We start from the raw sequence: 19,522 nt of genomic DNA on the forward strand, positions 1-19,522 counted from the left end.
TTTCGTGATATTCTAAAAAGAATGAGCCTTTTTAGTCATTTTCTCCTTGGAACATACCCTAAAGCCTAAAGGTGTTAATTAGCTGGATGACCCTTTATTATATCTCTCTTTTTATTGAAATTATTATTATTCCTATTCCCTTTTCCTCGATAGAAAACAGGTGGAACATAATATAATAATATTTCGTCTGTCTTAATTAACAAAGTCAAAAAAAATATTACCCTTCTAAGGAATATAATATAATTATTATTTATTATCGTGGAGTAGTATTAATATTATTTAACATAACTGACTGACTGTCTGACCACCATCTCTCTTTCTTTTCTTTTTTCTTTCTTCCTTTCTCTCTCTTCTGCAACTATTTCATCACCTCACAAGCTTCCAAACAAAGAGAATTAATGGAAAGTGAGATTTGCAAGTTTTATTCTCCTCGTTGTCCTTGGATATGTTTACGATGAAACATCAAATAAAAACCCTTACCTGGTTAATGGGTGTCTCTCTCTCTATTGATTCCATTATTTTAGCACATGCCTATGGCAACATCAACTATAGATCTCTCTTCCCAATATTGTCCTAGTAACACTTACAGTCAGTTTGGCAGCCGTCTTCATATCCATGGCTTACTTTGAGATCACGAACAAGACGAATCATCTTCATCATCGATATACGCGGTTCGGGGTTCCAGCTTCTCCTTGGATATGACCATGGTTCCTGCTCGAAGTCTTTCTAAACAACAACAGCAACAGCATCAAGTTTGTTATGGTAGTTATTTTGGTGGAGGTACTAGTGCTTATAATGAGAGTTTTGGTCTTATGAGCCGATTAGAAGGTTATGACTCTTGTATTAGTGAAGCTTGCTTATTAGGATCTGATCTAGTGGTGGCTAATATTCCCATGGCTGAAGATGAATCAAGAACTAATAGTGTTAATAATGAAGCTGGCTCAAGCTCAAAAGATATTCGAGAAGAGAGAGATGAAGGGTGGCTCCAATTGAGTATAGGGGGTCAAACAACAACAACAACAACACCAACAAGCCATGAGAGCAAGCACTATCATCATCATCATCAACAACAACAACTAGTACTTGATCCTACAACTAGAAGAGGAGGGTTGATTGAGCTTGATCTACTACCAGGTAGCATTAGTAGTATTTCACATGAAGCAAGACCTTTGAGTACTCCTATGTTTCATGTTCCTGATTTTAGAACTCCTCCAAGGCCAGTCATGAACATTGCTGCAAGTCATGCCACTAATTTTGGCACCACATCTTTATTCTTTCAACACCATCCAGCAGCAACTAGCTCAACCTATCCTCTTCATCAAGAGATAAACTGGCCATTTAGGCCTATGTTGCCTAATATAGCTACCCCCTCATCTTCTTCTTCTCCGTCGTCCTCTTCTTCTTCTTTGATGCCATTGGGGTCCTATTTTTCGCGTCCGTTCCAAGTAAATAGTGGCATGGATGTTGCAGGACCGAGTTCCGACTTTAGAGTAATCGATCCTCCAAGAAGACCCCATTCTGGCATTTGGTTTTTGCTACAAGCGTCTCAAAATCAGTAAGTGAAAAGGAATAAAAAAGGGTAGACAAACGAAGAAGCACATAGAAAGATTAGCCCCACCATTTTGTTTTTGTTTTCATCTCTTGTTTACTTAATTTCATTTTAAAATATTTTTTTACATCCAATTAGCTGCTTTGTAATGATTTGTTTTTCATGTCTAAATGCAGAACGAAAGAACCCTTCTTGCCTCAAATATCCAAGAGCTACCTGAGAATCAAGTAACATATTTTATCTTCTCTCCTTGTTTTTTTTTTTCCTTGGGGGGGGGGGGGGTAATAAAAGTTTAAATATTGGGGAGGGGGGGTTAATAAAGTTTAATATATTAATGGAATTGAAGAATCCTTTTTGTTCTGAGACTTAATTATTTCGCTTTTCTTTCGATATCTGAAACCTTAGGGATGGAAGGATGACAGTTCGGCTATTAATGAAGTATCTGGTTAACAAGCTGGGACTGGATAGCGAATCAGAGGTATTTAAAACCATTATTACATTTGTTTTTCTATTCCAATCAATACATAAAAAGAAGTAGTTGATTGTACTGTTCTTCCTACCTTATTTTATACATCTCACTTCCTGAAGATTGGAAAATCACAGACAAATAGAAGAACCAGAAATAGGGAACAACCCTATCTTTCCAAATTACTAGTTTTAATTGCACGAAAATGGACAAAGGTGGTGTTAGAGACATGACAGAAACAGCAGAACTAGATGCGTCTCTCTAGCGGTATATATTGTCTGATAACTTGATATTTAGGTGAGAAGTATATTTCTAGGTAGCCATCTTCTCTTTTTGTATCATTAGGCCATAATCTATTCTTGCAATGATGGTCTAAGAACAAAAATGTTTGTCAAAACTAGGTATTGAGTCTTCTAAACTGGTCATCAATTTGAAGTTTAGTTAGTTATAAATGTTTTCATTGACAAGATTAAATTAGAGGTGTAGGGTTTAAGTGTATTACTTTGGAGATAATGTAGACCTGCCACCTTCTTTCACATGACCCCCAAAATAAATTGAAATGAGTAGCCTTTCATCCTTCACAAATGGGTTTACTGTTTTAGACCATAACATTTAAGAAAGTAACGTCTCAATGCATGATCCAGCATAAATAATGCATACAACAATAAGAGAAAGCACAAACAGGCATAAAGTGAAGTAAAGCACTAAAGCGCGCATATATACATATAAGCAGCTGGTGGGATGGGTTAAAATGCAAAACCTTGGAGAAGAAACCTAAGCCACTAGTTTTCTCGCTGTTTTACTTCTTTCCTGCCTCTTTTAAGATAACTGGCTGTTGATACAAGTATTGCTAGGGAAGTCCGTATTTTTCTTGGTACATTAGGCATAAACAAGGGTTAGTTTGGATTATCTCTAAGAATTGAGTATCTTAGAGGATTTGTCTTGATTATCTCTATTGATAATTAATGATATTCGTGTAAGGAAACTCTGATTGTTCTAGGTTGCCCTATTTGATAGGATTATTGACAGACATCTGATACTTAATTATCTTATGAATTATTATATATAGAAATTAAATTTTCCATCGTGCAACAAAGAAAACTGCAATAGAAATGCGTTACTGTGGGCGTACGCGTGTGCGTGTGTGTGTGTGTATCAAGAATTATCAGTTAGTATATGTAGGGAGAGACATGTTCTAATATATAGAGTTTGGATTTCCTAATGTGTCTTTATCACAAAAATTTAAAAGAACAAGAAGACAGATCATATTCTTGCTACACTGCAAATCGAATTTATTAATTAGAACAGTAATCACAGGCTGCGTTCTGAAACACAGGATTAATATAGTTTTATTCTCTTTCGGTTTTCCCCCTAATTTCTTGCGCTCAATGAACTCCTACAAAAAAACTTTACCTTCTATTCGTCCATAGGCGATTGAACTTCAGCCTCAAAAAGTTGTCTTTTAAACTGATTTAAAAAGAAATTCTTAAAATCATCTATTTTTGAATTATAATAAGATCATTATATTTTTCTATTTAATATTAATCCTAGTATAAACACTATTTATTTTCTTTAACATGCATGGCATTGTTAATAAACGATCCGGTTCTATCATCATGTGTGCATCATAATTCACGTGCATTGTCTATGGAATAATTATTTATATACGCATAGAAAGGTGTGTGAGGTCTTAGAAGGATGCAGATAATGGGCGTATGAAAGTACTGGACAATAGATTAACTTCGTATTTTGTCATTATTAGGGGCTACGCTGTTATATACAATATATATAATCCATGCAAGAGATGGCTTTGATATCAGATTCAGTGCATGCGCAATTGTGTGTCCATCATTTATACAACGCTTCTCATGCACACTTCATCGAATACCCACTAGCTAGCTATATCCTTCATTATTGTTATTACCATAATTAAACTAAAGTCCCTTATAAGTTAGTAATTGAGTACTCTCTATTTTTATGATTACTATCAATCGAGTATTGCTATGACTAATATTCAGAATCGAGTTTTAATTAATTGCTTGAAATTCAGGTTTCCTGATCTCTAAGATATAATTAGTAAAATATTTTTTGCTGCATCAAAAACACTTGAAGCTTTCTTGAATCATATATATAGATAATGAATCGGCTAATTCACTTTAGGTCTTTTTAAAAGAGGGAAAATTCAGAAACCAGAAAAGATGCAAATTCATATTTGTACATGGTGCATATATATGGCCACGGCTTGGGGGAGAGGAGAGTATAAAAGGAGGGATTGTTGATTTATGGCGTGCCTATTTTCGTATGCAAGTTTAGGGATTTAACACAGGCTTGCAGAATTATGTCCATAGACTAAATGTTCTCTCCTTACGTCTCTGTGTGTGAGATGAACCTGTGGTCTTATTGTTTCTCATTATCCCTTCTGATTCATTGGAAAATCATCGTCTTCCATTGAGCACTGCAATAAAATTGTGTGAAAACTTTTTCTAGAGCACAAAATGACAGCCATATTGTTAGGGACAAGCACCATGCGTACTGATAAACCATTGAAATATTTTAATATTAGGGTTCAAAGTTAGTACAAAAGAAAAGCAACTGAAAGAAATCCTTATGCAGATAATTACAGCCAATGAAGTTAAAAAAAATAATCGAATCACTGAGTTATTTTTAGGTAACACTGTGTTTTCATTTATATGAAAGCAAAAGGCTTTTGTTTTTTTTATCACACTATTTTTTTTATCACATGGTGCGTCATATTGAACAAAACTAAAAATCTAAATGACAATAGTTGTGATGCTTTAGGATGTAATATATAGCTGCTAAAGCTGTAGTTTTGGCCATTTTTTTCTTCTTTTTCTAGTTTATAGTTTGTACTCTTTAATTAGGTTATTTGAGTTTTCTAGACAAGTGATGTATATCACTATGTGCTTATACATGTCTTTTGTGGCTAACGGAAAAAAATAAAATCACTGTACGCATGCCTATATGCTTTCACTACGTAGCACCTACTCACTACTCTTGAGTGTTCCATATAATTTAAGTAAAGAAAAACTAAAAAAAAAAAACTCTAATTTATAATCGAAAACATTTAGTTATAGAAAACTTGTCTTGTGCTAGTATTTTCTCAATCATATAGTAAAACCAACAAATTGAATTTAAGAAGTAGAGCCATAAGGGTCAATTAGTGTTCCTTGTTCTATTAAAAGCACACAAATTTAAGAAGTAGCGTGTTTATGTGTAGTAGGTCGTCCATTAGGCATGAAGAAACGGCAAACAAATTCTTGCCCTGAAATTTTTTCCCAATTTGTATTATTGATGCAAATATTTTCATCTCATACCATTTATTTTTCTTCTTTTTTTTCCTTTTTGATTGAAGACGATTAAAATGAAAGGCCAGTACATGATTACTTGATCTAGAGCCATCCATTGTCCCTCGTCTTCTACGGCAAGCAATGCTTAGGTTTGTTTCTAGGGTGACAAACAAGAAAGAGAAGAGAATGCCAAGACAGCGTATCATTAAAAAACTCGAACTCAGACCTGGAAATATATATATATATATATATATATATCACGCAGTGTTAGTTGATTTCGCCATATTCCTTGTCCTAGGTGGTTACTACGTATAGCTTGTCTCTGTTGTCTTCGCTACCTACAACACACAAATATATATTAACGCTCGTATATTTTGGGCTTGTTAGGTTGTAACATGACATGCTCAACATTCCATCTTGTTTTAAAATAATTTAGTTTTTGCGTATAAGTGTAATTAGGTCAACCCTTATAGGATGATTAATTTGGATCGTGTGAATATATATTTCTGTTGCTGTCTTGCACTTCATGCCATGCCATGAAGTAAGGAGATATGCCGTTAACACAATATCCTATTTTATCAATCATGCCCTATTACATGCCCAACAACCAAAAACCGTCCGAACTCTTCTGTCTTTTTCCACTCTTGAAGCGGATTAAAAAGAAATTAAATAGCATACAATATCTGTTTTATATTCTTACCTAAACTTAATTCATGTAATCACTAAACAATCATCCATGGCATAAACTATAGTAGTTATCTAGCATATACGAGGACACATTCAATGTTCTTCTTTGCTTTCATAGACTATAACTAGCTAGCACATTTCATGTTATACCATATTAGTTGTTATATACACATAGGCTGCAGGTCAACTTAATTATGCCATTGATTTGACAATTTCTTATTGGTGTTGGATCCACCGCCTAGTGATTTTAATAAAACATTGTTTCATGAAGTTTCTTCTAGGAAGTAATTGGTTCATGCCGTCCAGAATATGCAAGACATCTTTAAAACAATGCATGCAACTAAGTACCCAATGATTAAAAACTTCTTAAGTAGGTGCGAAAGACGAGGTCGAACTTATAATTGCATTTGAGGAGAATAATGAGGCCTAGCTAGCTAATAAGCTTTAGCTTAATTCAAGGAATATGTCCTCAAATCAATTTATTATTAAAAGTAAATCATAAAAAATATTAAAAATTATCTTAAAATTACAGTAACCATCTAAAAATTTAGAGATATTACTCAATTTAAGTAAATATTACAAAAACCTTGTTTATATCTTAAATAATATACCCTATATAATTTTTAATCACTCATTTAATATATATTAAGAGCGGTTTGAGTATAAAATGAGGTTTTTATAATATTTTCAAATCTTGAATGATCGTTATAATTTTATAATATCTAGTACCATATTATCTATGAGAATCTAGGTATTCAGTCTTTTCATGTATTATAGTATATATTTTTGTAATGATTTCCCACAATCTAATGGCTGGAAATTTTTATTTAAGAAGGACATATGTGAAAGCAATAGTCGAGGAGGGTAATAATCAATATGTAAGAAAGCCGAAAGGATGCCTTCATGTTGGGAAGGCTTCCTTCCTTTCTGAATTTTTTGTTTTTTTAGCTAGCATTGACTTTAAAGATATGTATAAGAACATCATCAACTTAGATGTGGATTGTCTTGGCATAGTTGACACTTGAATATTATTATTAACATAAGAAAAGGAAAAAGAAAAGCAGAAACTAAAACATCAAATGAAATCATATCGTAGGGCCTAAAAAATCACACGTGGACCATGTCATTATCGAACTCACCATCTCCAATCTGCATGCGTTATCTCTCCCTTTGGTCACGCTCTCCCTTCTCTCAGCTCAGCTTTTACCCTTAGGTTCCTCTCTTTTTCATTAGGGATTATTGTGCTTAGGAAGATCCCATCATCAAAAACACCGTAAGTGGTGCACTTTGATAGAAATATTAAACCCCGTCTTCATCAACATCGTCTTCATCATCATCATCTACACCATCATCTCTCTCTCTCTCTAGACAACCACAAAAAAAAGAACTCCACTAATAAAGAAAATCATAAGAACCCACCCATATATCTAACGTCGGAGGAAAGCAATGCATGATCGAATAATCCACAGCAAAATTATTCCAAGTTGTTGAAAAAGAACAAAAACAAAAGGCATTAAAAGACAGATAAGCCTCCTCCACGAAAATGAATTCTGTATAGTTAGCTGGATGTGCATGCAAAATAAAATAAATAGATATATAGTCCTTCATAATTAACATAAGCTTGGTGTATTTGAAAAACTACCCTACAAATTAATTAATAAACAGATTTTATCTATCCATACACGCGCGCGCGCGCGCACCAAGGAATGATAAAAAAAATATCAAACACAATACACAATATATATATATATATGTTACTTGGTGGAAGAATATTGGCCTTGTTACATGTATCAATGATAGGTCGACAAAGCAACGTGAGGTAGACGTGCATGACATGAGATTGATGAATAGTTAGGTTCTGTAGTTTATTTTGCCGTGGTTTCCGGATCCATTACAAATTTTCTTTTTAGAATATGGTTACTGGTTAGATTATAAAATCTCTGATGCTACTGTATATTATTATTATTATAATGATAATAATAAAATAAAGTCTATGGGCTCATGATTTTGCCTTACGAGCAAAGACTAGGTGGGTGGGTCCCGTAATGATTAAACCCGGGCAGTTTTCGAGATCGTGGGTGAAGGGACGGGCAGCCCCAAGGGGTGGATTGTCATGGCTGACCGCTGACCGTAGTAGTTTTTGTTGCGCCTTGGAATTTTATGGGTGAAGTAGACGTTACATTTATGGGGCTCCGGGAAGGACGTAAGCTAGAGACAAAGCATGACTTCAAATACATTTTTTTTTTTTATGAATATCAAAAAAGAAAAGCTTGAACTTCAAAATTCAAATACATATTTATTTTTTAATTTTTTAAAATTAATTTTTTTAGATATTTTTGGATGATTTTGATATCTTAATATTACAAATATAAAAATAATATATTAATATATTTTTAATGAAAAAATATATTTTAAAAAATTATTACCCACCACAACACTAAACATATACACACCAAGTCACCACTAAACTCTATTAAAAAGAGAGAGAGAGAAATGAAGTCACCGCTTGCTAGCTTGCTTGCATCTATACTTGGATGCTCGCATCTTTCGTTACTTCCAAGTGAAACCTGGTGTTCCGCACCTAGCTAAATGCTTACAAAAGGGTACTTTTTCACAAAATTAACTTAGAAATCGAGATGGGTAATTTCTAGCTAGCTAGACCTACCGGGGATTAGCATAGTCATGATGACGCTCTCCCTCGTCAGACAAGGAGAGAAGAGGAAATGGCGTCTTCCTGTTTTGACTACTTAATATTTGAAAGTAAAAATATGAAGAGGTGAGCAAGGATAAGGATGGGTTTTTATTTTGGATTGTTCTTCTTACGACTATTTAATACCTTAAAAAAAAAGGTTGATGTAGACAGAGGTTAAGGTTTCAGCTATTAATTCGAAGTGACTGGGTATTCTTCCAATATTTGCTTGCATGCTCATGCGTGTGATGCTTCCAATATTTGCTTCCCATGCTAGCTTTTTTGGGTTTTTGACGATTGTGATTTGATAAAAGCAGATAGAGATAACCTGTAGAGGGCAGCAGCTTGTACCTTTCTTGACGTTGCAGCATGTAAGGGATAACATATGGAGCCCAAGAGATGCACTCACTTTGCTTCCAGAATCCTCAACCACAGATCATGTCATGGTGCTGCACTATGGTAGAAGTGCTTAAAAGTCCCCAAACATTTCTCATTATTCAATTCTCACTTGTATCATTGTTAAGTTATCATACACTCGTTTCTTCCAATTTTTTTCTTTTATTTTTTCGGCTTTTAGGCTCTGTTATTTATTTTTGCGTTTTCTTTTCTAATTCACTTCTCTAATTGGAGAAAATAGCTTGGAATGCCCCTGAGATGAGGTTTACAATTTCGGAGCAAATAACATGACCCAAAGTGTATTTCCAAGCTATGCCGGTTGATCGATATTTAATTATATTTGTTTTATTAACGAGCATCAACATCATCTGATGAACGACAACTCTTCGCATATTATAACAAAAGTTAAATAAAGCAAAGTTTTTATTGTTTATCTTTTTATGTTTCATCAAATACATGTCATTGTGGATTAATACAATATAATAATTTAAAACAGAATAATCCCATTAAGATTTTTGAAGTCTAGCACTAAAAAATGACATGGCTGCCGTATTGACATCAGGCTTGTTTGTCGACTGTTAATTAAGCACCGTGATCCGTCAGCATTCCAATGAAGCGCCGGGCTTTCCTATCCATATGCCAGGCATCAAGGGCTAGGGCTGCGAACGCATCCTCGAGTCAAAATTACAAGGATTTGAAATAGGCAAGAGGTTGGTCTGAAAGATAGAGAACCACCTCCCTAATCAAGCAATCCTCCACGCCATAGCCCCCCAAGTAAATTCTTCCCTGGGCATCCTGTTTTAAAGTTAATTGCATTAATCAAACTCATCCATAACCACAAACTTTTTTACGCCTACACAGAACAATTCAACGTACAATCGACAACTCCTCTGCCATGCAACAGATTGCAGTGAACGCCCACAAGAGCATAGCAAGGAGGCTACTTGTCTGAAAAACCTGAGCAAATCCATGACCTACGCACCCATGTAATCCTGCAAGGAGCACATACATTTTAAGATATGTTTATCTTGGGGATTAAGATTATCACAGGTTCGGGACACAAATGCAATCATCTTAATTGTTATTTTGAAATAATGTAATTCAACAGCTAGAATTGAAAACAATTTAACAATAGAACACATCGCAAAGAGAGAGAAGCAAAGGCATATGCCGAAACCAGAACTATTAAAGCAAGCAGTCCATAGCTCCAATCAGGTTCTGCATTCCTCGTGTTTGATATTATTCCCGCATTATATACACAGAACTGCTACTCAGCTCTTCCATATCATTTAGATCATGTGTTACAGAGGCACGTCTTGAATATTGCAGAAATCTTCATAGTTCACTAGTGCATCACTTGCTCCCTTCTTTAGACTCTAATATTCCACCAATCAGACATTCTTCAGAACTACATATCCACTTTGGCAACTTATTACAAACCTTCAACTTCAAATCAATGTACAATGTTCAGAAAAGCCAAAGGACTGCTTACAGTTTAGGCCAAATACACCAAAAATAGCATTGCAGAATGAAATGAAAGAGCGATTAATTTCAACCATGCACAAATTTCTTTAAGAGGGATGAAACTACAGCGGTTGACCCCTTCATCATTTATGAAAAGGACATGATCTGCACTGCCCACAATCAACATATAACAAGCAGGGGCCTTGGAATCCTTTAGCATGCTGTTCTATTGACAGGAAAGGGACAAGAGCCAGACCCCCACAAGATAAGTGGATGAAAGGAAATCCATTCATTATAACATTTAACCAAACTACAGAGGCAATATGTGAAACTATTAGAAAACTTATAATACCAACAGAATAACCGAAGAAAACCACTAAAACCTTATTAAACTTGAGAAACGAAACAATAAAAAAGAATGGAAAACTTGCTACAGCTTGATCAAGTTGAAATTTAAGATTGAAACTACTTCAGTATTAAGGTAGGTTTATGATAGGTAGACCCAAATTATAGATGGATTGGCAAAAGCAATTAGTACCTTAAGATAGAATAATAGGTTTCGTATTTTAGCACTTACATACAACGAATAGTCGATTACAGCATGCTGTTTCCAGCAATGGGTAGCAATAACCCTATCTAACATCAAAGATCAGTTCAAGAAGGAATTATCATTCCAGAAGCAGGCAAACACAACACATTTATGATGTATGTCCTTTCTGTGTGCAATGCATGGAATTCCTCATTCAGAACCGATTCTTAACTTCCCATACCACAAGCTAGCACATTATTTATTAGGAGTCCATTTTGCATGACTTTTACAAATTGAATTAAGATGCTTTTGACTTTTGATCAAAGAAAAGTCACAATTATGTTTACTCAAAAATAACTTCAATAACAAAAATTTCTTATAAATTTGAGTCAAGATTTTGCTTTATCAAAAGTTAAACTTGTAACCTCCAACTTTTTTGATTCTACGTTTTGCCATCTCCATTATTCAAAGAAATTGCTTTGTGTTTTGAAAAAACATACTTCTATCTTGAATTATTTGTATCACAAGTATTCTACAAAGAAGATAAACTTATGAGAAGATATTGTCCCGGTACCATTCTACCTTGTCAAGATGACACCAAACCTTGAGCAGTTCATTAGCTGAAGTGTAGCTCATGAAAGAGAGTTAACATTTGAGGTATAACTATTGACTTGAGAAAGACACATACAAATAATTTTATCCTAAAATGTTCTTGCAAGCCCATGAGTTGTCTCTAACACAAGATGGCAGTTTTACTTCTCTTAGACAAATTATATTGGATCATCTATAGATTCATCAACCTTATTGCTCAGATAAAAGTGGCAGTAGATTCAGAAATTTGTTAAATTAAAAATTTCCTCAAGCAAGGGGATCATCCCAACACCAGAATAATATTTCAACAGAACAGAAAAATTGGCTGACTGGTCAACATGTATGACATGAGCCAAAGCAGAAAGCAGTACAAACATGATCAGGATGCACCATCATTCTGGACTTAAACTAGAAAACGAGCCAATGAAGCCAAAGCGGTGGATAAAAATGAGATGTCATCCCGTCACAGTGAACAGATTGAATACTCGTTATAAATGACAAATCCAAACAAATTCCAGACCCTGATTCCTATTATGGTTTTGTACAAGAAAAAGGCCTGGCATCAGTGTGCTTAAGTTTTGAGAGAGCAAAGACATAAATGTTAAAGAGGGAGGGGGTGGGAAAGAGATGCGAGTGAATACGCAGATTATTTGGAAATTTGCAGCCACTCATGAATCATGAGTTCACCCAAAGAGAGAGACGGTGTCTGGTTTCAAGAATCACATGACTATGCTACTATTGTCCAGTTTCAAGAATCACAGGACTATGATACTATTCACGCTAGTACTTGGCTTTATTGAACTCATCTTAAGCCCTAAACTTTTATGCTTATGTGTGGTTGGCATGAAGAAGCTGCCATCAAAGTAGTAGCAGAGTTGATCAGTGATAGCAACAAAGCATACAAAAGTTTAACCTTGGTGACAGGGGACCGGTATGGTTAAGTCAAATGACACAATCGCATAACCTTATAACCAAAAAATTTACCACTCAAACACAGGCATTATGTCAAGAAAATAAATAGCAACCAATTAACTCAATCTCCAAACAAAGAAAGATATAGTTATTAATATTTAAACCAACTCCACCACAAATAGACAGTGAAACTATTCGGCAATAACTATATCAAGAAAGTATATCTTGCAGAAAGGCAAGCCAGATGACTTTGCTAAGAAAGAAATATCTTGAAATATGAGCAACATGTACTTGTCCAACATGTCTACTATTAGTCAATAAACATTATCTTTCCATCTTTGTAATCTAATAAACATTAACCTGAATAGATTTTGAAATGACAAATACTATCAAACATGTCAAATTGCAAGATTAAAGAAAAGGGAACATCACAAGCAAGAAATCAATAACAAGAAACTACCAATTGATACCCAGACTATATCATCATTATTATTAGTAAAAAAAGATAGCTCAAACCATCTCAGGCATGCATTTTTATCTATTATCACAATTCATCCATGACCGAGGTTTTTTTACTCAAAAAAGAAAGTTACATCAATTACTCTAAAAGTTATAAACCAAAAAAAAAAGAAAGTTCAAAACTCACTGAAACCCCTTTCTAAGCTTCAGAATCGCGGAGTACAGTTTCCTTCTCGAACCAACTGCATTTATTCCCATATCTTTCAAATCCTCCAATGTCAATAACGGCAACACTTGATCATCCACTTCATGTATCTCAAAAACAGGGGCGTATCGACTTAACCCTAACTCAATCAACCAAGTCCTCACGCCTTCCCATTTTCGCTCCGAATTATCATCATTCTCCATTTCAATTCCTTCATTTTCCCTACTCTCTGTAACCCTAACTCGACCAGAACCCGTACTTGTTCTCCGATTCCCTTGCCAGAAATCTAAAGCAACATTTTCAACAGAATGAACCGGACTTTGATCTTTTAAAGGACTATCAGAATCAAGATCGAATTCCCGAACAAACCCTTCCTCTCCATTTGAATTCTCTAAAGTAGCATCTCCTTCATCGATTCTAGAATTCGATGAAATCCAATTCGATCTCACTCTCTTCGTTGTACCTCTCTTCGCCTTCCTTCTATGACCGAATTCGACAAGATTTAGCTCTCCGTTTTGATTATTGTTATGGAGCTCGTGTTCTTCAATTTCGTTGCTGTTTCCGTTAACGAGGTGGGTTAAAGAACGAGCTTTGATTGATTTTGAGTCTTTAGGGATGCGCCACGTGTGGTGTTGCTGCAGATGCTTTGTTGACCGTCGCACGTGCGTTTCATGTGCTGTTTGGTGATGGTGGTCCCCGATCTCACCGAGACGGACGCTTGGTCGACGTTGGCGTTTTGGTATTGGTGGTGGTGGCCCATGGTTTTCTGATTCGGCTAGGGCTAGAGCTGTTATTGTTGCAGTTGTGGTGGGGTCTATGGCGGCGGATGCTGTGGTGGCGGCGGTGGTGGTGGCGGCGGCGGCGGAGGCGGTTGGGCCATCCGGTGGAAGTAACTCGGCGGCCATTTTTTTTATGAGAGAGAAGATAGAGAGTGTAAGCCTGTCTGGACGGAAGTGTGCGTAGGATAAGGGTTTGGATAGGGGAATCTGGTGGTTTCAGGAGTATGGTGTGTTTGTATTCTGGACCGTTCAATGAGGTTTATTGTGAACCGTCGCTTCCTGACAGATGCCAAGGCCCATCTCGACGTGCATGTAGGAAGTTGCTTCGATAGGCCAATCTTGACGTTCTTTCGATTTTGGGCTGATAAATGCGAAGGCCTATATATGTTGGGTTACCCCAAAATATGAACTCATTTTACATACAAAAGTAACATTTTATATTTAATATCAATAATTTTTCATTTTTAATCTAAATTTCAAAGATTTTATATTTAATTATGATTCTCATATTATTCCCTTTATATATCTAAAAATTAGTGGATTTTAGTTTCTCTTAGTTTCTAAAAACAACCTTTCATCTTAATTTTTTGAATGTCTAAGTTTTTCCATCTAGTCTATAATTGTAAATCATGATTAAATTTAAAAGAAATTAGGATCATAGGAGTAGAATATGTAGTTCTTCATATTGTAAATATTTTTTTAAAAATAATTTTTCAATAATCATTACCATAATGAGATGCTCGAAACCTTTGCTAAAAATTATTGCAATTAATAAAAATAAAAATTATATCATAATAACTCTTTAATTTAAGAAAAAATATTTTAGGCAAAAAAACCTTCAAATAATATAACTTTTAAGAGTTACATAATAAAACTTTTTGTAAAGTTTTTTTATAAGAAGAAATAATAAATAACAAATTCTCAAATGTATTGTTAGGGTATTATAAGAAAATATGATAAAATAAAAACTTGAAAAAAAAATTAAAAACTCAACATCTTGAAATAAAAAAAAATATCATATAATTTATATGATTATTTACCTTTTAAAAAATAACCTCATCTGCGCTCCTCTTTCAACTTATCTTCTGCAAACCGAGTGCTCGTATGGTGCACCAGAAAGTGGAAGGGCGTGGTAAGGTTTTGAGTATGTTTGGTATTGTGATAGCTGCTATGATTGTGGTTTGAAAAAAGTTGTTTTTATAAAAAGTACTTTTAGTTGGGGTTGGTTAGAAAAATATGTTTGATTAAAAATATGGTTAAAATTGATGTTTAACAAAAAATAATTTAATGTGTTTGGTTAAAAGAGTGTTTTCTAAATTGAGGCTATAAAATAATTAAAAAAACATTTATTAATATTAATGATTTTTAATTTAAATATTGTAGATTTAACTATTGTTATTACATGATGAAATAAATAATATTGATATTAAATATTTTTTATCGTTCCATTAAATTATATACAATTTCATAACGTACAAAATATATTCAACAAGAACTATATTTTTCATGATTTTTTAAGCACATAACAACATCAGATAAGATATCATCACGAACAAAATTGAAGTTGCGATCAAATTCTACAAATGCTACATCATCAAGTGATCTCCTTCTAATTTTTTTTTAATAAAACACAATTAAAAATTAAAATTAAAATTAAATTTTTTTAAGTAGGTCAAACTTCACAAGAATAAAATTGGGATTACGATCAAATTCTGTAAATATTATATCATCAAGCAATTTTCTTCTAATTTTTTAAATAAAACACAATGAAAAAAATAAAAATTATTTTTTTTTAGTCAAACCCGATTCAATATATTTAACTTTGAAACGAATCCGAACCAGCGGGGACAATGGAGAATGACTCCACTGTTCACTTAATTGAGTGAACAGTGGAGAGTTTACTCTCCATTGTGCAAAGCAGTAGCAGGAAGAAGCACAAAAAAATTGCTTCAGTTGAACCTACGGTTTCACCTCATTTTTTGTGGGTTCCATGCGTAAAAATACAACCACAATTTATAACCAAACATTATGTCATTGAGTTTGAAAAAAAAAACAGCAGTTGTCGCAGAGCCAAACGCCCACTTTATCAATTGTTTACACGCGGCTTGCAGCCACTAGACTCGTCTTGCTCAGTTGGTAGAGCACAAGGCTCTCAACCTTGTGGGTTTTTTTTTTTTTTTCATTCTTCTATTCTGGTCTTTCCCATGCTTCTGATTCCAAGCGCGCCAAAGATATTTCAAATATTAGAATAGTGTGGCGATTAGAATTATGTTTAGTAGTTTTTTATTTTTTAAAAAATAAAATTAATTTTTTTAGTAATTTTGAATAGTTTTAATATAATAATTTCAAAAGAATTTTAAAAAATAAAAAAAATATATTATTTTCATACATTTCCAAACTAAAAACACTTTAAAAAACAATCATTACCACACTCTAAAATACTACGTAAAAGAACTAAAGTGAACCATAGCTCATTTACTGTTTATATGAATACTAATATAAACAATCAAGAAGCTGGTTCAATTATTTTTATTTATTTTACTTTTTTTTAAATTGAATTATTTTTAGCTTTTTTCTCACAATTACATCCTGTAATATTAATATCATTTTGAATTGATATTTAAAATTTATTTTAGTTTGTTTTCTATAAAAATATTATAGTCTCAAACAAACATCATAATATTTGGTTAATACTAAATTTCGTTAATATCTATTTTCGTTATCATATCATTAAATAAAAATTAAATAAACAAATAATCAAATAAAGTTGTTAAACTCATTAGAGTTCATGATTTGAATCAAGGGTTTAGCAAGTTAAATCCAAAGCTTGAGCCGATACAATATATCACTGTCTCAATATTAACAAAAAAAATCAACTTTATTTTTTTAAAAAAACAAACCATATTTTTTATTAGTCATTCGAGTTGCCTTTAAACCTAATAAGGCAACTTATTCATGTTGAGACAACTTCTATGCATGTTAATTTTAAACTCAAACTAAGCAAGAAGTTAGGTCGAGAGATTTCAAAGTTAACGCACTAAGTTGAGCTTTTTTTATTTTTTTTTTAATTTCATCTTTCAAATTCTTTTATCTCTATAAATTTTGATCCTACTTGCTTTCACAACCCAAATTTTTATCTTTATAAATTATTTAATAAAAATATATCTTTTATAAAAAAATTTAAAAGAAATAAAAAAATTTAAAATCCAAAAATATTTTTGAGACACGAAGAGATAAATATTTTAGCTACAACACTTCAAAAAACTAGAAGAATAGTTAGATTGTGGTATTTTGACAAGACAAACTAAAGAAAGACTTAATAGAAAGAAAATTGAGGTTGAAATCCAAGCTTAACCAAGATCGGAATAATTAATTAAGTTTAAGGATTTAATTAAACTTTTAACATGTTTAATTGACTTAATTGAAGCAAAAAATAAGTTTGAAAGTCAATTAAGCAAATATTAGAAGAATTAATTAAGTTTAAGAACTTAATTAAAATTCTAATAAGTTTTCTAGATTCAACCAAGGACTCAGTTGAAGAAAAAACAAGTTTGAAGGTGTAATTTAGATCAATTCATAAACATTAGAATGTTAGGGACACAATTGAAACTTTGAAAGGCTAAATTGATGCAATTAGAAGCCTAATTGAAATAAATTTGAAGTATGAAATTCAATTAAGGATCACATTGGAGAAATCCAAAATCAAGAACCTCTTTGTAAAAAGCGTTGAAATTTAAGGATCCAATTGAAGAATATTAAGAGTGAAATTGCAAGGACTTCAAAAGATTAGTGTTGATTAGGTGCTCTATTGCAAAGTTCTAAAAGTTTAGATATTATATTGAAAAAAAACTATGATTTCACTATTCATTATCTTGTTCCAATTAAAACAAAAGAAAAAAATGCTCAAGTTCTCACCTTTCAGGCCTAATTTTTTCCTTACTTTTTCACCACACCACCCAAATCCTATATCAACTTACATCCTGGTATTTTTACTTCACTCTAAGCTAAAATTTCATCTCTTAATACACTAAAAACAAATGCAAATTATCTCTCAAAAAGGCTACTTGACATTGTGTTATTTGTAAAAATAATATTGTGTTTTCTATTTGTCAGCTGCAGAACAATACAAACATTTATCCTTAGCTTCAATCAATAACTAAAATCTATATTCAAACATCAATGGTTTAAGGTAATCCAGCTCATAAGATCTATATCCTTCTCCTTTGTATAATAAAATAGCTCAAAAATCCTAACCCAAGCAGCTCGCGAGGAGGGAGATCAACGTTGCCATAAACATTAGGTTATTCTTCTTTGTCTTATAATAAATAGCTCAAAAACCTTAATCCAAGCACTCGAAGGAGAGGGAAATCAATACTGCCATGAACATTAGATTATTCTTCTTTATCTTATAAAATAGCTTAAAAATCCTAACCCAAGCAGCAGAAGGGAAAGGAGATGAACATTGTCATAAACATTATCTCTTAATCCATACTGTAGTAGCTTTAGGCATCATTTGTACCGTATTTTTAAAAAAATTAATTTTTTTTATGTATTTTAGATTATTTTAATATACTAATCTTAAAAATAATATTTTAAAAATAAAAAATATTATGTTAATACATGAAAAGTTTTCTACGATCATAACCCTTAGTCTTTCCAGCCTTAAACAAACTTAGAAACAGCCCTGATAATATCTCCTTCCATACAGCTACAGTGATACAAGCCACCATGGACCTTCTTCAGCTTTCAAAAGTGAAAAATGAAAAAGGAAAAGGAAAAGGAAAAAAGAATGACCCTTTCTTCTAAGGAAACCATGACCTGACCTCCCCCCTTCACCTCTCTAAGAACAAACTATATATTTTCCTGAAGCGTACGTTGCTCTTTCTCCACGACTAACGGTTTAAGTTACAACATGTTTTCTTCTCTGTTCATGGCTTCACAAGCATTTGCTTGCAGAGTCCATGCCAACCAAACTGCAGCCCATATGCTTCTCTTTCCACGACATCAACAGCACTGGTTTTGGTCATAATCAACAATTGATTCTTGCCAACTATGAGCAATAGTTCTTGACTCGAACGTGAACAGTAGCAGGGTTTCTCATCCTTAACAGCAAGGTCACCGTCAGCAACAACCGGCATCTCTCCTCAAAAAACATGCAACAGTCAACATATCTGTGCACTGTGAGCTTCAATCACGCCATCAGCATCACTAGTTCCATCAACTGTTAAATTTGGTAGTGCATCGTGACTAGTATCACCAGCAACGTGAACAGTTCCTCAACAGTAGCAGCATTAGTGGTTGTCCTCCAGCTAATAGCAACGTCTCCTTCCTCAGCAGATCATGTTAGGATATTAATATGCAAATTTTATAAGATAAAAAAAGATAAAATAGGATAAAATAAAAAATAAAACACACAAGAATTTATATAATTTACTCAATTTGATCATGTCTATAAACAAGTATAAAAATATTTTACTAAGTAATATGG

At 33.3% G+C, this 19,522-nt stretch overlaps 2 protein-coding genes and 1 long non-coding RNA gene across 6 annotated transcripts; 2 read left to right on the forward strand and 1 right to left on the reverse strand.

Annotated features, from left to right (window-relative positions):
* The first annotated feature begins 300 nt into the window (after positions 1 to 300).
* On the forward strand, positions 301 to 9,443 carry LOC105133752 (uncharacterized). Of its 2 annotated transcripts, none has more exons than XM_011037850.1 (4): positions 301 to 1,555; positions 1,726 to 1,776; positions 1,955 to 2,027; positions 9,014 to 9,443. In XM_011037850.1, exons 1-4 carry the CDS (start codon positions 699 to 701, stop codon positions 9,170 to 9,172), a joined length of 1,140 nt encoding a protein of 379 aa, XP_011036152.1. In that variant the 5' UTR covers positions 301 to 698; the 3' UTR covers positions 9,173 to 9,443. The 2 variants fall into 2 exon arrangements, with proteins under 2 accessions (XP_011036152.1, XP_011036153.1); XM_011037851.1 differs by having other exon boundaries at positions 9,017 to 9,443.
* Positions 9,444 to 9,578: 135 nt separating this feature from the next.
* Positions 9,579 to 14,281, reverse strand: LOC105133755 (uncharacterized). 3 transcript variants are annotated; one of them, XR_843862.1, is made up of 3 exons: positions 13,238 to 14,281; positions 9,972 to 10,087; positions 9,579 to 9,890 (listed from the first exon to the last, which is right to left on the reverse strand). XR_843862.1 is itself a non-coding variant. In XM_011037852.1 (2 exons), the coding sequence occupies exons 1-2, from the start codon at positions 14,158 to 14,160 to the stop codon at positions 10,036 to 10,038; spliced, it is 975 nt and encodes a 324-aa protein (XP_011036154.1). In that variant the 5' UTR covers positions 14,161 to 14,281; the 3' UTR covers positions 9,579 to 10,035. The 3 variants fall into 3 exon arrangements, 2 of the variants coding, with proteins under 2 accessions (XP_011036154.1, XP_011036155.1); XM_011037852.1 differs by having other exon boundaries at positions 9,579 to 10,087; XM_011037853.1 differs by lacking the exons at positions 9,579 to 9,890; positions 9,972 to 10,087 and adding an exon at positions 10,137 to 10,541.
* LOC105133754 (uncharacterized) lies at positions 10,549 to 13,220 on the forward strand. The gene is made up of 2 exons (XR_843861.1): positions 10,549 to 12,891; positions 12,946 to 13,220. It is a non-coding gene; the product is annotated as an uncharacterized LOC105133754 (long non-coding RNA).
* Positions 14,282 to 19,522: the final 5,241 nt, after the last annotated feature.

This window comes from Populus euphratica, unplaced genomic scaffold (genome assembly GCF_000495115.2).
Source record: "Populus euphratica unplaced genomic scaffold, PopEup_1.0 scaffold37.1, whole genome shotgun sequence".
Classification (NCBI taxonomy): domain Eukaryota; kingdom Viridiplantae; phylum Streptophyta; class Magnoliopsida; order Malpighiales; family Salicaceae; genus Populus; species Populus euphratica.